The sequence below is a fragment of the Podarcis tiliguerta genome, assembly GCF_965153285.1.
Source record: "Podarcis tiliguerta genome assembly, chromosome: 8".
NCBI lineage: Eukaryota > Metazoa > Chordata > Lepidosauria > Squamata > Lacertidae > Podarcis > Podarcis tiliguerta.
Window position 1 is genome coordinate 72,403,867 of NC_139541.1, and position 26,773 is coordinate 72,430,639.

Here is a 26,773-nt window from a genome sequence, read left to right on the forward strand (position 1 = left end):
ATCAGCCCTGGTTACTCCAACCAATGGTCAGGGATGATGGGAGCTGGCCCCTCCAGGTATCTCTGTGCGTCACGCTGCAGCCCATGCCTTTCCGAACAATCCCAGCCTACACACCTCAGCCTACCTCTTGTGAACACAACCCACATAAGAAACGCAGGTTTCTGCTACCACACAGGCCTCCCCCTGCAGGTAAGCAAAGAGTGATGGACTCAGCATCTTTTGCTGTTTTAATTTTCACAGTCATAATTACATGGGCGGAGGGGAACAAAACAAAAGAAATACATCCCAACAGAAACAAGTTAAGTTTCACAACCAGTAAACCGTGTCAGACTAACGCTCCCCTGAAAGCAGGGGCCTTTTGTCTTCGTTTCCCCAGACATACGAGGCAAACCGCCAAGGGACTGGTGGGCGAAAGGCGGCGGGGGGGTCCGCTCTCAACAGGACCTCCAGATATTCCTGGGGCCCTGACTGAGCGAGCCCACCTGGCTCAGCTCGAGGGGAGGAAACCTGAGAGGGTGTACACCCGCAGGCCGGGCCGCTGGTTCCTCACGTGGTGCCAGAGGTAGCGGGACAGGCGCCGGAAGCTGGCTCCACACGGGCAGCTGAAGTGGGCCGGGCGAGGGTGGCAGGAGCCGTGCCTGGCCAGGCCCGTGTGCCCTTTGAGGGACTTCCCACAGGCCGCGCAGATGAAGAGGGCTTCCTCCAGGTGCTGCAGCTGGTGCCTCAGGAGGTGCAGCAGGCCACGGAAGGAAGTCCCGCATTCGCACAGGAAGCCCCGCCCTCGGCGCCGCGGCCACTTCTGGTGGGCGCGGAGCTGGGATACCCGGCTGTAGCGTGCCCCACAATCGGGGCACCGGAAGCCCCACGCAGTCCTCCTCCGTCTGGCCGGCTTCCGAACCCTTCTCCTCTTGGAGGCCCGCCGCCTGTGGCTGCTGAGGGGGTGGCTCCTCACCGCCGCCATCTTGGGGCCCCTCGAGTCAGGGTCCACCTCCACCACAATGTAGTCCTCCTCTGCCGCTGCCACCACTTCGGCACCGTAGGCCTCTGGGCCGGCCCTCCCGTTTGCCTCCCACGGCTCAGAGGCCACAGGGATGCCGCCGCCCATGTCGTATTCCAGGTCCAAGACCTCAGGGTGGTCCCCCCCGGACGTGCCGGGGACCAGGCGGACAACCACGGAGCCTTTGGGGGAAAGGCTGGCGGTCGCCGGGGGTGATGGCTGCTTGTTTTGTTGACACGGGTTTGGCACGTACCCCGAGAACTGCACGGCGGCGGCCTGGGGCTCTTCCCAAGCCCCGTTCCCGTCGCAGGCCGGGTCTGTGCTGTCCAAGGTCAATGCGTTCCCGTACGGGACGGTTATAAACTGCGACTCTTGGTGCAAAGGGACCAAGTGGAGGGTGGCCAAGTCCACAGAAGAAAGGTGAGGGTCCGGGTCGAGATACAGCGTGGATGCACCTTCCGAGGTCTTGATGATCACCTGCTGCATGGGGCTGGCCTCCGCTTGGCCGTCCATGACGGCCCCCTGCTCGTCCGCCTGGAGCAGCACAGTCCGGAGGAGCGTGCAAGGGTTCTGGGAAACCCAGCCGGCGGCGAGGGCGGCCTGGTCCTTATTGACTCCGCCCAACTGAAGGGAGCTCAGGCTCACCGGAGCGTCCAAAATGGCCGCCTGCTCCTCGGCCCGGAGGAAAAGAGGCCGGAGGGCGTTGACGTTCCCCTGCCCGTCGAAGAGGGTGGCCTGCACCTCCGCCTCGTCGCCGTCCAGGATGATGATCTGGTTGTCGGCGTTCATGACCGCCGGCTGGAACAGGCCCCCCGCCACCTGGCCTTCCAAGATGGCCTCCTGCTTCTGCCACGGCTGCAGCAGGGCCACGCCCACGTCCCCGTCCAAGATGGCCACCGAATGCCCCGGGTGGGCGGGACCGAGCAGGCCCTCGGTGGGCGGAGCACCGGCAGCCGGCAGCTTCCTCTGGTGCTTGGAGGACTTCCGCTTGCCTGCCTTCTGGGCCCGGGGCGCCTGGAGCCTCTTCAGCTGCCCTGGAGCCTCCTGCGCAGCCGGCAGGCCGGACGCGCCTTTTGCTGCCAGCTGCGTTTCGGCGGGCTTGTAAACATAGGCGGCTTGGGAGGCGGGGGAAGTGGAGGAGGAGGAAGAGGAGGAGGAGCGCCTGCACCCCTTCCTGTGGCAGACCTTGATGCCCTTCCGCACCAGCTTCAGGTGCCACTTGGTGTGCCGGGCAAAGTGCTCTGGGTGCAGGAAGCGCTTGCCGCACTCCAGGCAGCGCAGCTTGCGGGGCGGGGAGCGTGCGCGGGGTGGTGGCGCCGCGGGCTTCTGCAGCTCCTCTTGGGCATGGTCCTTGAGGTGCTGGGCGTAGTGCCACTCTTCCATGAAGACCTGCAGGCACTTCTGGCACTGGTAAGCGCCGAACGCCGGGCTCCCGGGGGCGGCGGGAAGGCTGGGGCGCAGTGGGCAGGGGTACAAGGGAGGGATCCATTTCGCGCAAGCGGCAGACCGGGCGGAGGGGGAGGCTGGCGGGCGCTGAGCTGGGAGGCGCTGAGCAGGCCGGGCCGGGCGCCGGGTGGGGAGGTAGAAGGTGAAATAGGCCTCCCCGTCGTCATCGCTGCTGGAGGCATCCAGGGTTTCCCAGGAGAGACAGTTCTTGGCATTTTCCTGGTGGTGGAAGGAGAAAGAGAGATGTTAAGAGAAGATGTTCACACCAGACACCATTCCTGCTTACAGATGTAAGCTTTGTTTGGGAAAATAGGACGTTGTTTGGAATGAGCTGATACAGGGGATCAAAGCTTCAATAGAGAATGGGACATATATAGACTGTATTTAAAAGAACACTGTAATCATTTGAGTTCTTTGGCAGGCTTTCAGTAACTCTTGCAACGTTACAAAGACGGCGGATATTTTGGAGGGCCATATTGTGGAAGAACTATTAATATGCAGTTGATTTAGACATATAAAGGGCCCACAGAGGGGAGGAGGGAAGTTGTAAAGAATCTTGTTTGGTTTAAAAATTTAAATGTGGTAAATGTGAAATTTATTTTGTAAAATTAATAAAAATTATTTCAAAAAATAATAATAATAAATAGAATGAGTTGATACAGAACGTAGCAGGATATTAATATCTACATATGCTTAGGATAAAAAGACTGCATCAATTTACACAGGGTGAGTCTTTTAAAAGAGGCCCCGTGGAACATGTGTACTCTGTGTCCATGGGGCCTTTTTTAAAGGACTCACCCTGAATAACGGTGTCCAAACTACTTTCAAAGTGGGCCAGATTTGATGAAGTGAAGAGCCGTGAGGGCCGACCAAAGGGTCAGCCAAAGTTGTTATCCTTTTTTAGGACTGAAGTTTAGGATTTTACCCACACGTTTTTGAGCTTTTTTAAGGGTTGAAGTTGTTAAGGAGTTTTTTTTTTTAGGATTTTACCCCAGGAAATACACTGCCATAGGGGTCGGATTAAACCGACCAGTGAGCCGGATTAGGCCCCCAAAATGGACTTTGGACATGCCTGCTGTATAAGAATGCATGGGAGTATATTACAGGGAATTTTTCCATGTATATATATTTTCCCTTATACACATCTTTGTTTTTTCCCTCCTCTCACTTCTCCCCCTTTTTTCTCCATCACTTTATTCCTTTATAATTGAAATACTTTCAATAAAAAACAACAACACACCAGACACCATTAAGCATCACATGCTACAGACACATTTGTGCGCATGTCACAATTCCAAATTTGGGACGCTGGGAGGAGGAAGGGAACAGAAGACAAGTATTGAGCATTTCCCCATCCACTCAGCATTTCTCGATCCACTCAGGACTCTCTCTCTTAAGTTTCTAGCCTTATGGTTGCAAAATGCAAGGCTTGGCGGACTCTTGGGACACCAAGAGTAATTTTGTCGGATGGGATTTCTGGCAGCTGTGGGTCACTTGCTTTTCTGTTCTAAAACAACATCCCCAAGTGGTCAACAACAAAATCACAGATCAAAATAAAACCATCCAAAAAAAGTCAAACCAGTTATAAAAAGAGAAGTAAAAGAAGCAGAAAAAGGAGAAAGAACTAACCCAAACCAAACATGCTTTCAAGTAACAGAATGTGATTAGAAAATGAATGTGAGAATCCCAAGCCTATGTCTGAGATCCTTGGCAGAAAAACACCTTGACCCCATGGGCTCTCCTGCCTAGTTTTAGTAAGTCGTGGGGAAAAGCGAGGCTTCTGCTGAAGCCCGGAGAATGCCAAAAGGTTTGTATGGAGCGTATGATTATATATCAGGATTTATACTGCAATCCTATGCATCTGTGGCCATCCAGATGCTGTTGGACCCCAGCTCCTGTCTGCAGAAGCCCTTATGGGCAAAGGCCAGGGATTTGGAATCTAACATCTGGAGGGCCACAGGTTCCCCATTTAACCTCTAAAAGATTTGGGACAGAGAACACTGCCTAGTTCAAACAATTCCTGAATGATACACTAGCCCACCACCTTGCTGAAGCTAAGCAGGTCTGGGATGGATCAGGGCCTGGATGGGAGACCTTAAAGGAACCACAGGGATTCCACCTTCAGTTTCATCGATGGAAGAAAGGTGGGGTATCAATGTACGTAAATAAATACAATAAACCATTTCCCCCTGAGAGTGGACTACGGCCTTGCTCTGCACACACTTCTGAAGGGGACCAAGATAAAAACAAATAGGTTGAATCCAGCTGTATCCAAAGTTAGTTGAATTAATTTCCATGGGTATAAGTTAGTCCTGTCCATTACTTTCAATGGGCTACTCTGAGCAATGGACTCAACCCATTAGTAGTGATATGCTTGCTTCTCAAACGAATCAAAGGTTTATTCTTGACAATCCTAAGAAGAATGACTGTGCAAAGCAAACCCATGTTATCCCCATGTAAAAGATTCAAGACAGTGACTTGCATTTAAGGCTACTGCTCAAGTTCATTGTGGGGCAGAGATCTGCATCACAGAACTTCCAGCTCGCTCTTCACCACTATAAGCAACAAGGCTTAATTTAGGGTAATGGGGATTATTTAAAAACCAGAATATTTTTACTAGTACAGTCATACCTCGTGTAATGTTTGCTTCATGTTGCGGCTTTTCGGGTTATGAACGTGGCAAACCTGGAATTGTTTACTTCCAGGTTCACAGCACATGCACGCACAGAAGCAATCTGCGTGCTTCGCACATGCGCAGAAGCGCTCTATCGCTCTTCGCAAACATGCAGTAGCAGCACTCTACTTACGGACTTTTCGGGGTGCAAACAGTGCCCCGAAATGGATCGCATTCATAAGTAGAGGTACCACTGTATACTTGATGCTCCCCGTAACCTTCTGGGTTAGTGTAAAGTAAACAGCTGACAAACACACAGAATTTAGACAAAATGCAAGACTGGGGTGAGTGGGATAGTACAGAGAAGAGTGCAGAACCCCAGGTACCCTCTGCCTCTCATAAGCCACGCGTTGGTGCAGATCTATAAACACGAAGCAATTTGGGTATCCCCACACCACAGGGAGAAGAGCTGAGATCCTGTTGCATACCAAGTGCAGAGGCAGTTCATCCAGAGACCCATCTTCCGTCAATTCAATTTCAGCTCCAACATCCATCCCTGCCAAGTCCATAGCGCCCTGAAATGAGGAGAAACATCCTGAACGATCCTCGCCTTCTCCTGAAAAATCAGAACTGCGGGCCGTGTCATATGAGAAACTGACGCACCCCAGACAACAAAATGGGCTAACCTGCTGTGGGACAGTGGAGAGAGGACAGAAAAGAAGACTCTGCTGATCAATTCCAGTCGGGCCCATTGGGCAAGTCCTGGATCTAGAGAGACCCTAATGCCACCAAGGCCACAAGCTCCCATACCAAGCAGTTGCAGCTGCATTATTAGGCTGTAGAAAAAATGCACCTTCCCCCTTTTCCAAATAGCTTTTGTTCCTGAGCAAAACATGCAAGCTCTACCAATGGCAGAGTTGCCATTTTTGGAGATTCAACAACCACTCCTTAACATCTCATAGCACTATCTGGCTCCCAGTCCCCCTGCTGCACAAGCCCTTACGCCAGCCTTCACAAACTTGGTGCCCCCTCCAGTTGCTTTGGGCTACAACTCCCAGTCCCATCAGATGGGTGTTGTAGCACAAAACATCTGGAAGGAGCTTCAGGTTGGCCAAGGATGCCTTGCACTCAAATGGAAACAGAGCCATGCACATTTTAGGGAAGGGCCACAGCTCACTGCATGAAGTCTTCATTTGCATGAAGATTCAATCCCTGGCAGCTCCAAGGAGGGTCCCTGGAGAGTCACTGCCAGTCAGTGTAGACTGGTACTGGTCTCAGTGGCTCACAAGCTTCTTCCAGGTGGTCTACGGCTCATCTGCTAAAATGCAATTAAAAACCATGCGGTGTCTGGCACAGCCTGTTACAGCAAGTAGGAAAATGGTCCCCCAAGACCCTCTGCAATTTTCAAGTGGTTGGTGGAGCGGGGGGGGGGGGGGAGATATTTAGGAAGCACCGGTGCAGCAGGAGCTAGTTGGACCAATGGCCTGACTCACTAGAAGGCAGCTGCTCCTGTTCCTAACCTAGGAGTTCTGATTACGTGTCTTGAACAGCAGGTCTGGCTGCCATTCCCACAATTAAAGCTCAGAAACTGCAGTTCACAAGCGTAACCCTGCAAAAACAAGGAGGAGGCTGAATCCAGACTGTGGACCAGAGTGAGGTCACAGGACCACCTAGCTCCTGCTGGGACAGCTGTATGAAGGTGTGCAGCACTAGATTGGCTCCTGCTTGCCGTAATGATGCAGAGATCCTGGCCATGTGCTGCAGCTTTTTTGGGGGTGGGGTGGGGGACATAACAGCACACCATCAGTTGATAAAGCAGTGCGCATGCCACACAAAACGGAAACCCAGGCCGCCCATCCCTCTTTTAGCTCCATTGGGACCAGCAGAATGAATGGCAGAGACACCCCACCCTGGGTGGAATGAGAATCAATGACAGGCAGAGCCAACTAATCCTCTAGCTTTGTCCCCCTCCTCCTCCCTGCTGAGAGGGCAACTCTGAGTCTGGGGAGGAGCAGGAAGCTGGCGGCCAGTGATTCCCCTTGGACTAGCAGTAAGTAGAAAGGCATACAGCTGGGGGAGGCCGGAGTCGGTGGGGCAGCGCCCCATTTGAGCAGCCTCTGCTGCGAATCAACTCCTCTTCTGCGTTTTATACAGAAGGGGCGAAACCAGGCCAGTTCCCCTTCCAAGCCCCGCCTGGCATCTAATCGCGGGCATTTTTTCTCTCCCTTGCAGGGATCGCGTCGCCTGCTGGCTGCGGGCGCGCCCCCTTCCTCCCGGGCTGCAAACTTGCCTCCTTTTGCTCCAGTTCGACCTTACCAAGGCGTGTCCCGCAGGCCTCGCCGCTGCTCCGGGCCAGCCCAGCAGACCCTCCCGCATGGTGCTCGGAGGGCGGCGCCCCGGGGCATCCGCAAGAGCCCGCGCTCCGGGGAGAGCCCGCCGCACGCGACCTGCTGCACCGCGGCCGCTGCTCTTCCTGCTGCGGCCGCCGCCTCCCCTTTTGCAAGGCGCACGGCGACCGGGCGGAAACGAGCCCGGAGATTGCTGGGGAGGTGGGCGGGGCGACGGCGCAGAGGCTGCTGGGAGTTGTAGTCTTTCGATTCCTTTCCCCTTAAGCACTCCGCCCAGCAAAGAGCCAGCCAAGCGCTTTCGGGTGACCTGCGGAACTCCCCGCCCCGTGCTCCGTCCCTCAGCTTAATGGCGCCGCAGGCTCGCCTGGGACTCACCACCCTTCGTGGTCACGGGGACCTTTACCTCCCTCCAAATCAGGATGCTTCAAAGCCCGTGGGAGCTGAAAGGCACTCTGCACATGCTCTGGAAGGACTTGTAGAGTTGGAAGGGGCCGCGAAGATCGTGCAGAGCAACCCGCTGCGAGGCAGGAATCTTTTGCCCAACGTGGGGCTCGAAACCACGACCCTGAGTCTCATGCTGTGAACAAAGCTTATTAGATGGGGCAAAGTCAAAGACACTCTGCACATGCTCCGAGGCACCCTTTTAGAACTGGTATTACGTATTCCAACTCTGAGCCCGAGCAAGGCTTTCGGGGGCAGTCTTTTGTTTTATAAGGAACCGCAGCGCTGATCATTATCAGGCTTTACGAAGCTGCGGTCGTTTCGGATTGAGAGAAAGGAAGGGTGTGAGAACAAAGCGAGCCTAACGTGGATAAGGCTGCTGCGAGTTTGGATCCTAGTTGGCTGCTCTTGTTTTCAGTCTCCACAGAATAATTCTTCCAGGAGCGGTTTTTTGCTGCCAGTGTAGTATTGTGACACCCCCTCCCCAAAGGGGGCTCAAGGAGATGCTTGTGTGCCTTTTGTGAATTTGCACATTTGATTTGGATTTAGCTTAGATTGATTTCAACGGGGATTCAGGCAAATGCAGGATTTTTTTTTTTTTTTTAGTGAAGACATGATTGACCTGACGCAGCCTGTACTTCAGTGGGTCCCCCTACTCCAGAGTAAACGAGTTTTATTGCACTGAATGCTGTATTGAATTAGCCAGCTAGGGGTTGTTGTTTTGTTTTGTTTTTTGGCTACACACTTCTACTTATTTTTATGATCTTATTTATTAACACCACCAAAATACTCCCCCATGGCAAGTTCTAGTTAATAGCTGGGGGAAAAGTTTTGTGTTGTAATTATTATTGTTATTATTATTTTCTGCTCCAACCATTACACGCCACCACCATTCCACGTGGGAAGCCCCGCCTATCCTATTCGCCCTGCCTGGCCTTTAGCCTCGCTCTGGTTTCACGCCCCGCCCCCGGAATGAGATCCATCTACGCGTGTTCTGTCGGCTTCTGACGCATGCGTACAAATGAAACTACTTCCGCAACGCTGCCTAGGCAAACGAAAGGCTCCGAAAGCAGCGCTGCAATGCACACACTTGCCGCAGACTGAGCATGCGTCAATCCAAAGCCGACGGCGCTCACCCGTCCCCGGAGCGAGAAATGACGCCCAGCGCATGCGCGTTGGCTCAAGCAACGGTGGCCGATGAGGTCCGCAACCCTGCTACCTTCCGAGATGCGCTGATTCGCAGGACCGCATTCCAACCGGCATTCAACGAGGTGCTATCGCCGCCTAAAGCTACCTTCTGCCTCAAGGGACGCTCGGAGGATCTCTTTCCTGCGTAAGCGGGGCTGCTGGCTTTTACCGCCCCGCCGCTCAGGTATTTCTCTGGGACGGAGTGGGTAGTTCCGGGTTTTGCGCTAGTATCCATCCGCTGGACGTTAAAATGAGTTTGCGGTATCCATCCGCTGGTTGTTGGATCTTATTCTCCTCTATATCCCTCCGCTGTATACTGCATTAGTGACGTTCAAAACGAATTCTATGAGTGTATCCTTCCGCCAATTAATATAGTCCCTTTACTTGCCCCCCCCACCCCACCCCGCTCAGAACAACAACCTATGGTTAGACCTTGCGTAGAAGCTATGACTTCAGACCTGGAAACTTTCCCTGTAAATGGAGGTGGTTAAATTAGTGAGTCGTGAGACACTCTGCACATGCTCAGAAGCATTATCATTTTCATGTGCCTCCCATGCTCCATTTGTACTCTTATTTATTTATTTTTAAGCCAGGTGTGTTTCCTTTGCTCTTTGTCCCCACAAACTTCTCTTTATTTGCATGGAAACTTTAAGCGGACGAAATCCGTTCCTCTTCCTCCAGGTTGCTAACTCATCTCCATCTTGTTCTCTGCGGCTGCCTGTTGAGGTGCTTAATGCACAGCTATAATGAGCCCCACAGGGTTGATTTCTCACGTTTGAAACGAGATCCAGGAAAGTTGCCTTACATTGGTTGTGTTCAGACATTGCAAAAACAAAAAAGCAACAACAACCATGGTTTACTGTGACAATAACAAGCCTCCCCTCCCCTCAGGCTGGTATAGCCCTTGTTTATCTCCCGGCGTAGACATAAAGAAACTTATGCTTCATGTTTTGATCATCCACATCATGCCATGTTGTCCACATTAAGCTCAGCGGTGGTGTGTTTGAAACAAAGTCACTTCACACTGCGGCTTCAGCTAGCTTCAGTTTCAGCAAACCATAGTGACCTCTACATATTTTAGGCTGCAACTGTCATCTCACCCAGTGCTCATGGGAGTTGTAGTCCAGAACATCTGGAGGGCATCAGGTTGGGAAGGATTAAACATAGTTTGGACGTAATGCTGAAGCAAAAACTGGTTAATCAAAACTAGAAGCAAATTTTTTGTGTGGCTATCCCTGGGAGGGAGGTTAGGTTTATTTCAGTCATGCTTACAAATTGCTTAGCTTTATTGTGCTATCTGGATGCAGCCATTGAGTAAGATGGGTGTTTAATCTAGGCTGATTTAATTTGCTGATCCAGGTCCCACTTTTGATCCCAAAGTGCAACACAGTGCCAGGTTCAGCACTCCCTTCCTTTGCACCTGGACACCTTAAAGTGCAAGCAGGGCCCTTATATTTTTAATAGTTGCATGGAGGAGGGAATTTTGATAGGTACAGAGGAGAAAATGTTGCGCCTACCAGAATGTATACAACACAGCTCTTTAAAGATCGCGGAACATTTACAGACATTTATATGCCTCTCTTCAGCAAAGCTTCCAGTGGTTTGCGAAGCCAAAGAAAAATTCTGAAATCAAAACAAAGTGCAATAAAATTACAGCATGCTAAATGCATTAGAAATCCTAAGAGAATGGAAATGCTTTTGCATGGCATCCAAAAGATAACAGTATTGGCACTAGGTAGGCCTTGCTGAAGAAGGGAATTGCACAGGCAGGATACCACCCCTGAAAATCCTTACCTTGGATGACTGGGGGCACTTGTAGAGAGCCTGCAGATATCCCTTTAATACAAGGACAGGTTTGGTACAGGAGCAAGGCTTCCTTCAGCCTTGGCATCTTATCACCCTTCCCCTGTACACATCTGCTTCTGTTTCACAGCATCGTAGAATCATAGAATTGTGGATTTGGAAGGAAGCCCAAAGGTCATCTAGTCCAACCCCCTGCAATGCAGGAATCTCAACTAGATCATCCGTGGCTGGTGGGCATCTAGCCTCTGCTTAAAAACCTCCCATGAGGGAGAGTCCACAACCTCCTGAGGGAGATCGTTCCACTGTCAAACAGCTTTTGCTGTCAGAAAGTTCTTCCTGATGTTTAGTCAGAATCTTCTTTCTTGAATTCATTGGTTCGGGTCCTAGCCTTACAAAAAACAAAACACCACCTTTAAAAAGCAACAACAATGGTGCAACACACCCAGTGGGTGAAGGCAAATGATCCAGCCCAGCGCTGAGTGGCAGCTGTTGTTCTTCAGTCTTCACATAGAGTCTTTCCTAGTCCTGCCTTCATGTTTGGTTAGTTCTGACATAGATGCAACCTGAGGCTGCTCTGCATCCTTTTGCTGAACTGTGAGCCCACCTGGGAGCAGGTTTCAGGGCCTGAGGCCTTTGAGTTATCTCAGGTCTTGGGAAAGGGGTGGGTAGGTCTGTGGTTGAAACTCAGTCGACTGGACTTTCAGACACAAGGGAAGAATATTCGATTCCAAGTTGTACTTCTGGTCTTCTGGTTTTCATGACCGATAGTTTACAGAGGAAAAAGCAATTCCCAGCCCCTGTTGGGTTTTGGAGTATTCTTAATAATCAGTGTGTGTGTGGGCATTGCACATGCTGCTTCTCAACATTCAGTCACACCCCAGCGTGACCAAGAACAACCCAGCGAAGGGTTGCTCAGGTACGGTAGGTATAGTCAAATCCAACCCTCAAAGGCTTCTCAGTATCACCCTTGATCTAGAAAAGGACACCTTCTTCCATACACATATTTTATACCTCAGCCACGTTCTCCCAAGCTGAGACCCCAGGCAAAGAACTCATGATCACAATGTAAATAGCAAGAGAGGCCTTGGCAGAGCCCTTTTCCTTTGTTATATTTCTCTGCTCTTTGCTTGCATCTTTCTGACCCTTCCCTAAAACCTGCTGGTTGAGTGTCTCTTAGCATCCTTGCGGAAGCATGTGACAGTTGCTCTTTATGTACTCAGACTGAAGTTTGTTTCTTAGATATTATTTATTCAGCTTCTTGTTTTTCCTCCTCCCAGGTCCTGCTTCCACATGTCCGAGTCAGGGCACAGCCAGCCTGGGCTGTATGAGCGCCGTCGCCGCTGGAACCGTGACAAAGAGCTGGGTCACCAGAGCCTGTCTGGGCCGGGCCGGGATCGTGACTACGTCCCCTGGGATCGCGAGCGAGACCGGCGGGTAAATTCCACACTTTGGCTGCCATGGGAATAAGGTGAGGGAGCAACGTGGGGCCCCAAGTTGACCCTGTTCTACTCCTTGTAGGACCCAGTGGATGAGCCGGTGGGAACCGTGATGCAGAAGACACCCATCATCCTGGCCAAGCCACCAGCAGAAAGGGTAGGTTGGGAGACATAATGCCATGCTGTAGCTGGTTGGGCCTTAGTTCCCTGCTCGATCCCATGGTTGCCCTCCGAAGATGCCAGTAAGAGCTCCAGTGGCTGCTCTGGCTTGCTCCTGAGCAACAGGCTTGCCATGCAAAGCTTAGCTGAAGTTATTGACGCTGTCGGTCATCAACAGTTGATATATAATAGAAAGCTTAGAGGTTAGCAGCTAGGGCTGGGCTACTGTTGAGCTTATCATTTATTTATTTTTCATTTATTGTATACTGCCCTTCAGCCGAAGATCACAGGGCGGTGGGTAGGTGGGGGCCATTGTTGCTGTTGTTTTTTGTGTCTTTATTTTAGAACTTGTGATGTGGAAATAGTTTTGTGTTTCTTAATGTTTTATTTGTTGTTTACTTTTGTTTGTTGCAGTTATTTATTTTCCCCAAGTTGTCAGTCGCCTTCAGCATGGTGCGAACTGTGCAGAGGTGGCGTGCATATAAAATTATGTACAGTGGTGCCTCGCAAGACGAAAAGAATCCGTTCTGTGAGTCTCTTTGTCTAGCGGTTTTTTCGTCTTGCGAAGCAAGCCCATTAGCGGATTAGCGCTATTAGCGGTTTAGCGGCTATTGGCGGCTATTAAAGTCTTAAGGGATTAGCGGATTAGCTGCTAAAAGGCTATTAGCAGCTTAGTGCCTTAGAAAAAGGGGGTGGGGAGCGAAAAAACCCCCCCAGGAATCGCAAGACATTTTCGTCTTGCCAAGCAAGCCCATAGAGAAATTCGTCCTGCGAAGCACCTCCAAAACGGAAAACCCTTTCGTCTAGCGGGTTTTCCGTCTTGCGAGGCATTCGTCTTGCGGGGCACCACTGTACTCTGACCCACTTCCTCGAGAGGAGTATTCAATGGACTTCTTAGCTGCCAATTCTTTCTTTCCTTACCTCTCTGTTTGAAAAGGGATTGGGGAGAGAGAGAGAGAGAGAGATTCCCTCTTCTTTTAATTTCATCTTCTCTGTGTGAATTTCCCTTTTAGAAGTTATATAGGGTGAGGAGGAGGAACAAGGAATCTGGAGTGTAGACACTCACAAGAGAAGGGACTCCTCTTTTCCACCCCGGCTGTTTTAGATAGCACAGAGGTCGGAGGGGGGCGCATGTCACATGCCCAGCTCTGGGAAAGAGGCAGTGTTGCATTTCAGCCAATGAGGCTGTGCTCCTGTTTCTGGCCGAGAGAGATGTTGGATTTCGGCCTCTGTGTCCTCAGCCTCTGTGTCCTCACAGTCCAAGGGGACCCCAACCCCCACTCCTGCTCCAGCGCCTGCCGCCGCCCCAGCCATAGAGAAGCCCATTGTGCTGATGAAGTCGCGGGAGGAAGGCAAAGGTCCTGCAGGGGCAACGGAGACATCTGCTCAGCCTCCCGCTGCTGTCGCCAAGGTGGAGAAGGAGGGCCAGCGCCCCACGCAGCCGGTCTACCAGATCCAGAACCGGGGCATGGGCTCAACCGCACCCAGCAGCGTCATGGACCGTAAGTCACGAGAGATGGCAACTTCCGGAGGTCTAGCCTTGTTGGCCTGTTCCAGAAAAAAGCAATGTAGAGACTTGGGGTGCTGCAAAGGCCAGCTGTGATTAGGAGAGAAGGGGCATGGAGGAAGTATTAGGGCCCAATGCATTGTCTACACGCTGCATCAAATACAGTGGTACCTTGGTTTAAAAACAGCTTAGTTTATGAACAACTTGGATTAAGAACGCTGCAAACCCGGAAGTAGGTGTTTTGGTTTGTGAACTTTGCCTTAGTATAGGAACATGTTTCACTTCCTGTTGAGGGTGTTTCATTTGTAAATTGAGTCCCCCGCTGCTATGGGAAAGCACGCCTTGGTTTAAGAACACCTTGATTTAAGAACAGACTTCCGGAACGGATTAAGTTCGTAAACCAAGGTACCACTGTAAAATTAACCAGTCTAAGGCCCTGATTTGTAATAAACTCCCATGAGAGACAGAGTGCTAAGAAGCACCACAGCCAGTCATCTCAAGGGTGTCTGCTTTCACTTCTCAGTGTAAGCTTCTAGTCCAGTGTGTTACCAGGCCTCGTAAAGTGTGCTTTGGTGAATTGGCCAACATAACTGAATACAGTGGTACCTTGGTTCTCAAACTTAATCCGTTCGAAAACCAAGGCACAGCTTCTGATTGATGCAGGCGCCCCGGGAACAATAGCCGACAGCCGCATCGGATGTTCGGCTTCCGAAAAATGTTCGGAAACTGGAACACTTACTTCCGGGTTTTTGGCGTTTGAGAACCAAGGTACCACTGTATCTCCAGCACTTTGTGTGGCCATCCAAAATAAAGGCACCGGCGTCAACCCGAGAGGGTGACAACGCAATCCGATGCACATCTGTTCCAAAACTATAAGTCCCATTGAGTTCATTGGGGGTTTATCTCAGGTAAGCGTGTAAAGGATTGATTCCTGAGTTAAGATGCCTAGATAAGCCCTCGCACAACAATGGACTGGCACTCTGGAATCGCCAGCAGCTCAGAAAGTTGCCCCATTTCTGACTTGGTGCCCGTTCCATTTGCTTTGCTGTAGGATGGTGGTGGGGCTCTGGGCAGCGTGTTCCCTCCTCTCCGAAGTCACTGTTGCCCATTCTTTCGCCCGGTCTGCACATTTGCCCAGAGGAGTTGCCACTTGTCATTGCTTGCATACTCGAAAGGGGGCAACTGAGCAAGCAATGATAGGAGGAGGAAGAGCGGCAGGACCAGGAAACTACAGAGGGTGGCAGCAGGTACTGTGGGCCTCAGCAGGTGCACAGTTATGTCTGTCGCTGATACTGGCCCTGTACTTACCAGGCAAAGGGAGGTCCAACCTCTGCGAAGTGCTGTTAAATGGGAAGTCCCACGCCTTGTTCTAGGCGCCAGTGGAGAAATCTTGAACGTATCCTCTCTTGGGTGTATGTGCTGTGCCTTCCCTTTTAATCTGGCAGTGGGGTGGTTCCTAGGTGTAAAAAGTTTGGGGAACACTGTGCTAGTCCCTGCGACTGTGGGGACGACGACGACTTGGAATTGTATGAGAATGTCTGGCGAAAGTTCAAACAAGAGGTAGGGCAGAGCAGAACTTGGGAAAGTCAGACTCACCTTATGAAATGCCATTGCTGTTCCTAGAAAGAACTGCAATATTTAATGGGGAGTAAATGGGACTTTTGAAAGCTGTTAATGATCACTGCCCATAGTTTGTTTATGGGTTATTGAAATGACTTCACTGGAATGCATTGTTTTGTGCCGTTAGGCCTATTCCACTTTTTTGTAAGCTGTTTGGCAACCTTTTTTTAATTTTTGCATTAAACGACTAATCAGTTAAATAAATAATGATGCACTTAACCTTTACGTGGGACTTATCACCTGGCCCCTGTTGACCTCAGACCCTCTTGCCATTCCAGCTGTGGTTGGCCAGGCCAAGCTGTTAGCCCCAGAGAAGATGAAACACAGCATCAAGCTGGTGGACGACCAAATGAACTGGTGTGACAGCGCCATTGAGGTACTGTGAAAGTCCAGGGACTTCCTACTGGCCATCTTTCATCTGCACCTCTTCCTCTTCCTGCAGCTTTCCTGCGCTCCCCCAGTAATCCCACCTTCTAATTGCTCGGCCCTTGTTCTATGATCAAGTATGCCTGCATTGGGGATGGGCTATTTCCCTGGGAACATTTCTCTGCACTGAGAAACGATGGTAACAATACCTAGATAATCCCACTCTTTAAAACTCCTGTGATTTCTGTCCTAGCTGGTTATGTTTTACAAGTGTTTCCCCCCCTCTGTCCCACATTAGTATCTTCTGGACCAAACGGATGTGCTGGTGGTTGGGGTGCTGGGACTGCAGGGCACCGGCAAATCCATGGTGATGTCACTGCTGTCTGCCAACCAGCCTGAAGAGGATCAAAGGTAATTTGGGGGCTTGGCTCAGGGGAACCGTTAACCACAACTGCAGAGTCAGGCTGTTTAATGGAAAGGGTTGGGTGATGAAGTTGAGAGAATGAATTGCATAGAATAAGGAAAGTAGTTGGGGAGACTTCCTCTGTTGGGAGATCCTCTTAGCTGTTTAGGGGGTGGGGTTGCCTGAAGATGCAGGGCAATGCATCTTGGGCATGCTGAAAATAAAGCTTTGAAGATTATCACCTTGTGATTTTGATTGGCTGGAGACATTATTTGACGCTGATGTAGCGGTACTAGAAGCCTTAAGCCAAATAACTGACCGATTCAAGTCAATATGTAACATTCATCCTCCACCTCCTCTTAATGGTTTTTATCCCCTATCCCCTCTGCCCTGAAGACTCCTTCATCTGTTTCTCATTTGTGTACTTAGAATCTTTCCTTCAACCACCTTGTCTCTGAGATATCTGCCCCTTAGATTCTCTACATCCCAGAATCTCTTTCCAGCCCTAAGCTTGCCGTGTCACCGTCGTCATCAATTTATTCATTGCCTTCTACGCAGTCATCTCAACGTGATATACAGTCATGACAGTAAAAACAGTTAAAACACAGCCTCATGAATCTGTTCCTGTCCCCAGTATCTAAATAAGATTATAATCCCTGCTAAACTGACAGCTTTTCTTTCCCTCACACTGACATGTGTGGCTGCAGACATTTTCTCATCTTTTTTTTCTTTTAAGCACTAGGAATGATTGAACATTTCATGCCTTCGCACCAGCTCAGCCAGTCAGTGATCAGTCTTCACTGCCACAAGTGGAATTCAATACAGATTTATCAACTCTGCTTTGTCTTTCCTGCCAATCCTTTCCCCTCTCTTCCAGGACATATGTGTTCCGCACTCAGAGCCAGGAGATCAAGGAGCGTGGGGGCAACCAGACCAGTGGCATCGACTTCTTCATCACCCAGGAGCGTATCATCTTCCTTGACACTCAGGTCTCTGCTTTGGTCATCTTTCTGCAATTGCCTCCTACTATCTTTGGAGAATTCTCCATGCAACTTCCAGTAAACCCTGGATGGGTTTCAATGCCAGACCTCCATTGCCTTGCCACCAACAGCTTTGGTGAAAGATATATTTGTTTTTGTTGTGAGACTGAAGCTTATTTGATCAAGGCAGCTGATCCTTAAGGCAGTTTATAATGCTTCTCTTCCACAAGACATCTGTTCCCAGAGTGTGGGAGAGCAGGACAGAGCAACTAGTCCAGTCTGGAGAGCAGAAAGTGATCCACTGGGTTTGCTAGATGGGATACAAGAAAGGAGAGGTGGGAGCTATGTGAGTGCCAAATTTGTTGAGCATCTAGGGGAGTGAAGAAGGACAAAACGATTAAGAATATAAATTGGTCATGTTCTCAATTCACAGGATATAACGTTTCATCCATGAGTTGTTGAGAAGGAGGTAGCATCGTTTAGTAGGAAAACCTAGTGCCGTAGGAAAGGACTAGCTTTAGCTAAGAAACAAGGACTGAGAACAGGGTAGCCTCAGGTTGGAAACTAGGGTGAACAAAACCCTCCAAATGCTTTTTCCTTTTTCCTTTCTCTCTCCCTCTGTAGCCCATTCTCAGTCCCTCCATTTTAGATCACTTGATCAACAATGACCGCAAGCTGCCTCCAGAGTATAACCTGCCTCATACCTACGTTGAGATGCAGGTAGGGACCATTTGTATGTGTCGGGTGATGATGGTGGATGTGGGTGTAGGGAATAAGCTGCGGAATCTTCACCTCTGGCAGATGATGGGGGGTGAACCTCCCTATAGAGACAGGTAGCTCCCTGTCCTGTTGGTTCTCACAGTGCTAAGGCATAAGTGAAAACAAAGCTGGAGAAATGGGGAATTCCTGCCCTTTTCAAGCCAGCTTCCTGGGGTCAGTTCTGTTATCTTCTGTAATCCTTAGAATATAACTCACCCTCAACTCTTTTTTCACTGGCCTTGTCCCTTCAGTAAACTCATCTGACCCCATATAATGACAAAGGGTGTTTCCCACCAAAAGTGCAGATGGTTTCGAAGCATGGCACTCTCAGCACAGGAGCAAAGGTGTCCTTTGGCCTGCTTTCTTGAGAGCATGCTCAGATCAAAACCTTGTACCCTGAGGTCCCAAGCCCTGACCCGTCTCCTACTCACATCTGCTTTCCTTCCAGTCCCTCCAGATTGCTGCTTTCCTCTTCACTGTCTGCCATGTGGTCATCGTGGTACAAGACTGGTTTACTGATCTGAGCCTGTACAGGTGAGACATGCTAGTCACACAGCTGTAGGAAACAAAAGAGTCAAACCAAAGGCCCTAGGCCAGGCTTCCTCAAACTCGGCCCTCCAGATGTTTTGAGACTACAATTCCCATCATCCCTGACCACTGGTCCTGCTAGCTAGGGATCATGGGAGTTGTAGGCCAAAAACATCTGGAGGACCGAGTTTGAGGAAGCCTTCCCTAGTGCCCCAGGGTCAGAAGTTAAGCCCCTTCATTTTCCTGCTGCCTAAGCAGGAGGGCTGGGCATAATCTTTCCCTTCAAACCTCAACCTGAATTCTACATTTGGGTAGCATGCAACTTGTTCCCACAAGTGGTGGATTTTGCTACCTCTATAATTTAATACAAATAAGGCATAATTTATTTTGTGTCTGGGATACTGCAGAGAGGTGCCAGCTATACCGGATGCCAAAGATATGGGAATTTTACTTAGTCCCTAAGATTTCATTGGCATTGGATTTGGGTGTCTTTTAACTGGAGATTACTAGACAAAACATAGGACCTCATGTTCTTTATATATGCTGTTACCAGTAAGTTAAGGGAATTGATAGATTTCAGATATGCACTAGGAAGTCCTCGTTTTTGTTTCCTCAGCTCTGAAGTTGTGCGGGTATATTTGAAAATTCAGAGATTTTGAAAGCTAAATTGCAGGGTTGATCTTGAGAAAAATTCGCAGTCTTGAGAATGGATTTTTTCTTTTGGTGACTCGCCTGTTTGTTGGTACTTAAAATCCTTGAGAAACACCCAGTATTTCTGAAAAGTCAGTATTTTGCGCTATATATTTTGAAGCGGTCTTGACAAGAGGAAAAAATGTTTGTTTTGTATTGTAAGTTCTGCGTGTATGTCTGGCTGTGATGGGCTGGTTGGGTTTGATCCATTTCAGACAGTACAGGGGTATCTGTTTCTGTGGGTACTAACTGGCCATCTTAATGCCAACCAGTAGGTGCTAGCCCAGTATCTCTGGATGAAGGAAAAAGAAAAATGCCTCTTTCACCTTCATGCTTCTGTTGCCATCTTTAAAGCTGCCCCAGCTATTTGTGCTCTCAGAATTGGTAACACTTTGTTTCCCTTGCAACAGCAAAAATTTAAAAATGGCTGGTAGCAGAAAGATCCTGCCGTATTTCCATTCTCCACCAGAGGTTGGACAAGGTCTATTCAGACAATGCTTCATCTTACTTATTCTTTGCAAAATATTATTCCTAGTCTTCAACCGCAAGTGGCTTTTTGTTGCAGGTTTTTGCAGACAGCTGAGATGGTAAAGCCCTCCACCCCGTCTCCCAGTCACGAATCCAGCGGCTCCTCTGGCTCGGATGAGGGCACAGAATACTACCCGCACATTGGTATGAAACAGCATAAGCATGTCTTTATTGGGCTGGATAAGTGGCCTGTCCCACCCTCACCCCAGTATCCTGTCTCCAAGAGTGATTGCATCTGGCAGGGTCCTGTGATGGCCTACAGTCGACACCTGCTCAAAGGGCCTCCCTAGAGAAAGATAAAATTATATCTGGGTACTCCCAATGAGAGCAGCAGCTGGTGGCCAGGCATAGCAGCAGTTCTAATTTTCCACCAGACCCCCAATTCAAGGCATTGTGGAAGTTTAAGTGGCCTCCTGCCATTTGGTGCTGCTTGGATCACTACCAATGTCCCACCAATAAAGGGGGAAGACCACCAGAGAACCCTTTTTCCTGGGGCTTCATGACACCTGGAGCTGGCAGTGGGGTGGAAAGCAAAGGATGGTGGGGGGTGGAGGCAGAGACCCAAGGGCTGGAGATGGTGTAAACAAGGGGTAAAGCAGAAAGAGGCCACCAAAGGCATCTTAGTTGGCGTTTCCTTGTTTCCCCAGCTCTTCTCTTGAAACACAGCTGAGGTTCCCCAAGCTGCAAGCTGGATCCTAGATTTTGTGTTTAGGCAGCATCCTGGTAGACGTGGCAAAATAATGCCCACAGCAGTTAACAGCTGCCAAGTCAGAAATCTGAAGAGATGACAACTCTTCATTTGAGCGCCACAATTGGATGAAGTTCTGGCTTAGGGTGGGGTGGCCCTATCTCTTCTTGTTTAGATTTGAGCAATGGGGACAGGCACATTTAGGACACCTGTAAACCTTCTCTCTCTCTCTCTCTCTCTCTCTCTCTCTCTCTCTCTCTCTCTCTCTCTCCCCCCCCCCCCCCCCAGTTTTTCTCCAGAACAAAGCCAAGAGGGAGAACTTCTGCCCCCGGAACCTGAAGCAGATGCACCTGGTTATTGACAAGATTATGATGCACTCTCACCTGAAATATAAGGGTAATGTGCCTCTTTGCAATGTATTTGAAAGGCCAGATTGTGGAGCTTAAAATAGCTAGAAGATGAAGCCTGCCGAAGGAGGCAATATAGAGACTTGGGCTTTCTCATACATACCAAATACAGCAGGTTGCTGACCCAATGGGCCAGCAGGCAGCACCAACTTCCTGGCTGCCACCTCTTAAGCCCCCCAAACCCAGAAAATCGTATTTCCTGTTATCTCAAGACAGTTGTCTGCTTAACCGCACTGTTTCTTTCCCCCAGGCACCCTCTCCATGCTGGAATGCAACATATTTCCTGGCCTTCCTCAAAGTTACCTGGACTCAGAGGTCAACCTGTTCTTACTGCCATTTATGGACAGCGATTCGGATGATGCTCTGCCCAGGGCAGGTGAGTAGCTGGTGCTGGATCTCCAGCCCTTTTGCTTGATATTTAAACAGGTAGAAGGGCTGAAGCCCCCACTGCCTTCTGCCTCTTGGCAGCTTCTTCTGCCAATTGGTCCCCAACATAATCAAATCCATATTTAATATTTAACTCACCATGTGAGCAGGTAAGGGATGCGTGCTGAGTGACTCAAGAGAGCAGGGCTGGTGCTCAGCAGCCATTTCTGGCATTTTGATTCATGGTGAGTTTGTATCGAATGGCATTGTTTGCTGAACTCGTTTTCTGCTTTATTTATACGCTGCCATGCTTTAGATACGATTACAGCAATCACAATGTCTGCTGATTTTTTTATATGGCTACTGCGAGCCACCTCGAGCACAGCGTTGTTGTTTAAAAAGGGGGATACAGATACTAAATCAAAACTGAAAAAGAGAAGCAATGCACAGCATCAGTCCCACATCAGCCTTGGAAATCCTGTCACCTGCCTACCATTTTCTTTTCCATATGAACTAGTTGCAGGTGGCTCCTGGGTGGAAGATGGGATGGGGATGGCAACAGACTTAGCCCTTTCATGTGCTCAGAATCCTTCCAGCAATCTGCCAAGTTCTCTCGAAAAAAGAGCTTAACGGGATGCGGTGGTATTCCACTTTTACTCAGAGTAAACCCACTGCAATTGATCATGACTATGTTAGGTCCGTTAATTTCCGTGGGTCTACTCTGGGTAACTTGGGATGCGGGTGGCACTGTGGTCTTAAACCACAGAGCCTAGGGCTTGCCGATCGGAAGGTCAGTGGTTTAAATCCCTGCAACGGGGTGAGCTCCCGTTGCTCGGTCCCTGCTCCTGCCAACCTAGTGGTTCAAAAGCACATCAAAGAGCAAGTAGATAAATAGGTACCGCTCCAGCGGGAAGGTAAACTGCATTTCTGTGCGCTGCTCTGGTTTCACCAGAAGCCGCTCAGTCATACTGGCCACATGACCTGGAAAAACTGACTGCGGACAAACGCCGGCTCCCTCGGCCTCTAAAGCGAGATGAGCACCGCAACCCCAGAGTCATTTGCGACTGGACTTAACTGTCAGGGGTCCTTTACCTTTACTTTTACTCTGGGTAGAAGGTAGGCTTTTACTAGAAGAACAGTTGGGGTGGGGAAACTGCAGGAAGGAAAGGCTTTAAGAGCACATTTCATTGCCTACCCTGTTTAGCCAAAATAGCAGAATTATGTTGCATTAGTGATTTAGGTTTCTGCATGGATTGCGTATAGCTCTGCCCTGATACGAGGAATTGCAGCAACCCTGGAGCACAGAGCAAAATCCATCCACTGAATTTCCCCCTGCTATTCCAAATAACACTGCAACCTGCATCCCCAATGTGCTGGGCTGGGGTCTGGTTTGGATTGTGTGAAGGTGTCCCTCCATCCAGCTTGTGCCTGTGGAGTTGGTGCCAGTTTAGTTTAATCCACTGAAAGCCCCCAAACACGGTGTTCCATGAGGGGCTGAGCCAGCCCAGGACCTCTTGGCTTTTCGGGCCAGGGCAGCAATTTGCCTGCCCTTCCAACCCAGCCAGATGCGGCGATGGCCCCATCACGGCTTGAACTGCCACCTCAGTTACACCAGGTAACAAATCACTTGCTTGCTTTTTCCTCGCGAGATCAGTGTTTTTTTTTATTATTTGATAGGTTTTTTTCTCTCTCTCTCATTACAATTCCTTTTTGGAAAAGGGCTGTTTTCATTCTGGTGAAGGCTCCAGATGCCCCAACGGATGGAGTAACCCGCCTGTCTTCCTTTCCTTTGCAGCCCCTGGGAGCGGCCCCCTCTTCTCCCTCCTTCCTGGGTACAAGGGGCACCCCAGTTTCCAGTCTTTGATTGCCAAGCTTCGGAGCCAGATTATGTCTATGTCCCGGCCTCAGCTCTCCCACACCATCCTGACCGAAAAGAACTGGTAAGAGAGAGAGAGAGAGAGAGATTTTGGTGGTTGAAGTAGGAGAATAACTTAAGAGGGGTCTTAACTTGGTGGGTTGCAAGGCCCATTGAGCAACTGATCAGCCATCCGTTCTCGTCAGGCAAGTCGCTCTCCCTGCTAATGATTTTATGTAATTAAATAACGTTCCAGCTTCCCCATCTGGCAAAGTATGCTTCTGCTTTCAAAAGCTCATGTCACAATAAAGCTTAATATTGATGGTGCTAGGTTACCTTTTGAGTTTAGCAAGTTAATGTGTCATCGCTTTATGTGCTGGCAGATGCCTGCCTTCCAGGAAGCGTGGCAAATACGGTGCCTTTTGCACCACCCGGCCTTGGCTGGTTTCAGACAATGGTCTGAGCGTCCTGTTAATAATTTCCCTCGACCGAAGGTCACCCAGCTGAGCTTGTTACATAGGGGAGGAAGACATATTTTGCATCTCTGTGATGTCCACACCAAGAAAGGTGATACAGACCAGAATCACATTACCAGCCTTCTGGTCCCCATTCTCTTATCTTAAAACAATATTTTCTTTCTTAAAACAATGTTTCTTGTCAAAAAACCACAAAACCTTAAGCTTATTGCAAAGTTATAAAAGCTCAAAACAACCAGCACCTAACATAAGCAGTAAAACCACACTTCTAACAAAGCCATAAACTTAAACGTGTTGTAAATTACTAATTGCCCCCAATTAGCAAGAAAAGTTTGTTTTCACAAGAGATAGGAACCTGTGCATCAGACTCTTTAACTGGCAATTCTGAGATGCATATACTGGACATTTTGTGATGTCTAAAAGTACCGGTATGTTATTCTGAAGACTTCCGCTCAGAACAGAGCAAAAATTGCTGTGTAAGATGTACCTCGTCCTTTGGAGTGGCTCCATCTTAACCTTTTCGTGTGATTTAAGAGGATTTTAAACCTAGGGGTGTGAGAGTCAGGAATGCCTCTACTATAAACACAATGTGAGTTTCACTGCATAATGAAAGCTGCCTCACTCCTGCGAGCGTGCATACTCTCAGTCTGTTGTGCACTATATAGATCATCCTCAGGAGATGCAAGAGGTAAATTTGCCATAGTAAATGGAGTTGCGGGCAGCTGGGTAGCATTGTGAGCCACAGTGCATTTTAGAGGGGCCCCAGTCACCCCTACGTAGGAGTGCAAAGCCTGCCCTTCTCCTGTTCTGGTATGCCAGAGAAAGGGCTGCCAAATTTCCTTTGCATGCAGGCCCACTGCACAAGTGGATTTCAGATGTAAAATCTGCCTTTGAAGAAGCACGTTTTGTATATTAAAGCAAGTTTCTAGCTCTCCTGCACACATTTAGAAATAGGATGTGGCTGACAAAAACTTGAAAACCTGAGTTTTGTCTATGTCAGGCATGGATTCTCTACCCATGTTTCCTTCCTTCCTGTTTTCCTTCCCTCCTTCCTTCCTTCCTTCCTTCCTTCCTTCCTTCCTTCCTTCCTTTGCATGCCTCGGTTTTCTGGGGTTTTTGTCTCTTTCCAGTGTGCTCCTTCTCCTTTGTTACTTGCTTCCAAAAAAAATTAACACAAACACACACACACACACACACACACACACACACACATATCTGAGTATCTGCCAGTTGAAAGTAGAAATAAATAATATACGTATGCAGATTAACTTGCCATAACATTATGGGTATTGTGAGGCTATTGTGGAACAGAGCAGGTAACTCAGTAGGATCCAGTTTGCCTCTGGGCTGAAGCTGACTGCCATGTTCCTCTCCCTCTCCCGGGCAGGTTCCACTATGCAGCTCGCATCTGGGATGGTGTGAAGAAATCCTCTGCTCTCTCCGAGTACAGCCGCCTGCTGGCCTGAGCGTGACATCCTCGCATTGGTAGCTGCCGAACAGCAGCCAGGCTCCTCCCACCCCCCGAGCTGGGTGGGCCAGGGCATCTGAGCCGGCGTCCAGAGGCACAAAGCGACGTGTGTCTTCCAGAGAGGGAGCTGTAGGGGGTGGGCACTAGCCCTCCTTCGGTGATGCTATGCAAGTTTCAAGGAGCAGAAATGCAGGATTGGTGTGGTGTCCCTACTGGGCCACCGTACTGCCTGCCGTCCAGCAAGGGTCTTGCTCCGTGTCTCTTAGGGCTCCGATTCCCACCTACATGCAAAGACGGGAGAGCTCTGCATGTCTTCTCATGGGCTGCAACTCCCTCCAGAAAGCAGAAGCCAGTGTAGGAGTTATGACAGAACCACCAGTAACCTCCTCCTACCCTTCTAAGCAGGAAAAATAATATCTCTGCAATTGCAGTGGTGGGTCAGAGCAAAGGTCAGTGGGGAGCGAGAGTTGTTGCTTTGTATATGTTGAGACAGTACTTCCCTGTAGTCGAGTGTGTTGCTCATAACCTTCCATTTTGAGGGACGTGGACCCCGATGCATCTCCCCCTCCTCAAGTCTCTGCCCCTTTCCTCGATCCAAGCCTAGCTTTCTTGTTCCTGCAGCAATGTGAGTTAAGAGTAACTTCCCTTTGAGGAATATGACATTCTTGTTTAATAAATTGTTCGTGCCGTTTCACGTTGTGTGTGGCTTTCCCTCCCAAAAAACTCCGGACTGCCTCCATTGTTAACAGTATCTCTAGTGTGGGTATGCACAGATGCCTGTATGTTGAGCATAGCCTGGCCTATAAAATTATTGAAAGAATAATGTCTGTAATTGCATCCCTCTGAAGAAGGGATATAAGAAGACTTAACCTAGAGCAGGGTTTCCCAAACTTGGGTTTCCAGCTGTTTTTGGACTACAGTTCCCATCACCACTGATCCTGCTAGCTAGGGATGATGGGAGTTGTAGTCCAAAAACAGCTGGAGACCCAAGTTTGGGAAACCCTGACCTAGAGAAAGATAAGAAGGCATGATTCTTGAGTGATGGGCTCCTGTGCAAAATAAAGTTGGCTTGAAAATATTTTTTATTTCCTCCAGTCCACCTTGGAGGTGGCAGAACATCTCTTTAGCACAGGGGTGGAAAATCTCTGGTTCATGGGCCACTTTTGGGTGTAATCTGACCCATAAAGTAATATCCACAAAACCACACCCACCTGTCAATCACCTGATGGGTGGGATGCAGGAGTCAACTGTGCTGGGTTCTGCTTTGCCAGCATATTTCCTCCAGGGAATGTTTTTCAGCAAACGCCTTTTGAAGTGCCGTCCACTGTCAGGAATGACGCTGACACGTCACTGCTTTTCCCTCCATCGCTTCCTACCGTCGTCATGACAGCCTGATTGCCCTCCCTGTTCTGTGGACTGTCACTGGCTTTGTTTATAGGTTGGCAGAAGTGAAGTACATGTACCACAGCCAAAAATCCCTGAGAGCTTTTCATCTGTGACATGATTCCTGTCATGCTTCATGGATGTGGTTGGAGAGGACTTTCACTGACATAACCACATCATGCTTTGGCCTCAGGAAAAGGTTAGAATGCAGAACAGTGCCCCAGGAAACATGAAACATTCTGCTGTCTGGAAAGCTACATCACAGCAATTAAGATCTGACACCCCTGGAATTCTTGCATGGTTTCTGCACTTGGTTT

At 49.4% G+C, this 26,773-nt stretch overlaps 2 protein-coding genes across 8 annotated transcripts; one reads left to right on the forward strand and one right to left on the reverse strand.

The window, feature by feature from the left end:
- Window positions 1-209: 209 nt before the first annotated feature.
- LOC310684247 (uncharacterized protein) lies at window positions 210-9,402 on the reverse strand. 4 transcript variants are annotated; one of them, XM_083455037.1, is made up of 3 exons: window positions 9,066-9,402; window positions 5,546-5,632; window positions 210-2,662 (listed from the first exon to the last, which is right to left on the reverse strand). In XM_083455037.1, the coding sequence occupies exons 1-3, from the start codon at window positions 9,267-9,269 to the stop codon at window positions 488-490; spliced, it is 2,466 nt and encodes an 821-aa protein (XP_083311163.1). In that variant the 5' UTR covers window positions 9,270-9,402; the 3' UTR covers window positions 210-487. The 4 variants fall into 4 exon arrangements, with proteins under 4 accessions (XP_083311163.1, XP_083311165.1, XP_083311164.1 ...); XM_083455039.1 differs by having other exon boundaries at window positions 8,983-9,101; XM_083455038.1 differs by lacking the exon at window positions 9,066-9,402 and adding an exon at window positions 7,374-7,639.
- Window positions 9,079-25,767, forward strand: SMG9 (SMG9 nonsense mediated mRNA decay factor). Of its 4 annotated transcripts, none has more exons than XM_083455510.1 (14): window positions 9,079-9,218; window positions 12,115-12,271; window positions 12,356-12,430; window positions 13,674-13,934; window positions 15,838-15,935; window positions 16,224-16,336; window positions 17,206-17,317; window positions 17,933-18,028; window positions 18,516-18,601; window positions 19,851-19,957; window positions 20,790-20,897; window positions 21,159-21,284; window positions 23,070-23,214; window positions 24,993-25,767. In XM_083455510.1, exons 4-14 carry the CDS (start codon window positions 13,766-13,768, stop codon window positions 25,069-25,071), a joined length of 1,239 nt encoding a protein of 412 aa, XP_083311636.1. In that variant the 5' UTR covers window positions 9,079-9,218; window positions 12,115-12,271; window positions 12,356-12,430; window positions 13,674-13,765; the 3' UTR covers window positions 25,072-25,767. The 4 variants fall into 4 exon arrangements, with proteins under 4 accessions (XP_083311636.1, XP_083311633.1, XP_083311634.1 ...); XM_083455507.1 differs by having other exon boundaries at window positions 13,691-13,934; XM_083455508.1 differs by lacking the exon at window positions 9,079-9,218 and adding an exon at window positions 9,444-9,529 and having other exon boundaries at window positions 13,691-13,934.
- The last annotated feature ends 1,006 nt before the right edge of the window (window positions 25,768-26,773 follow it).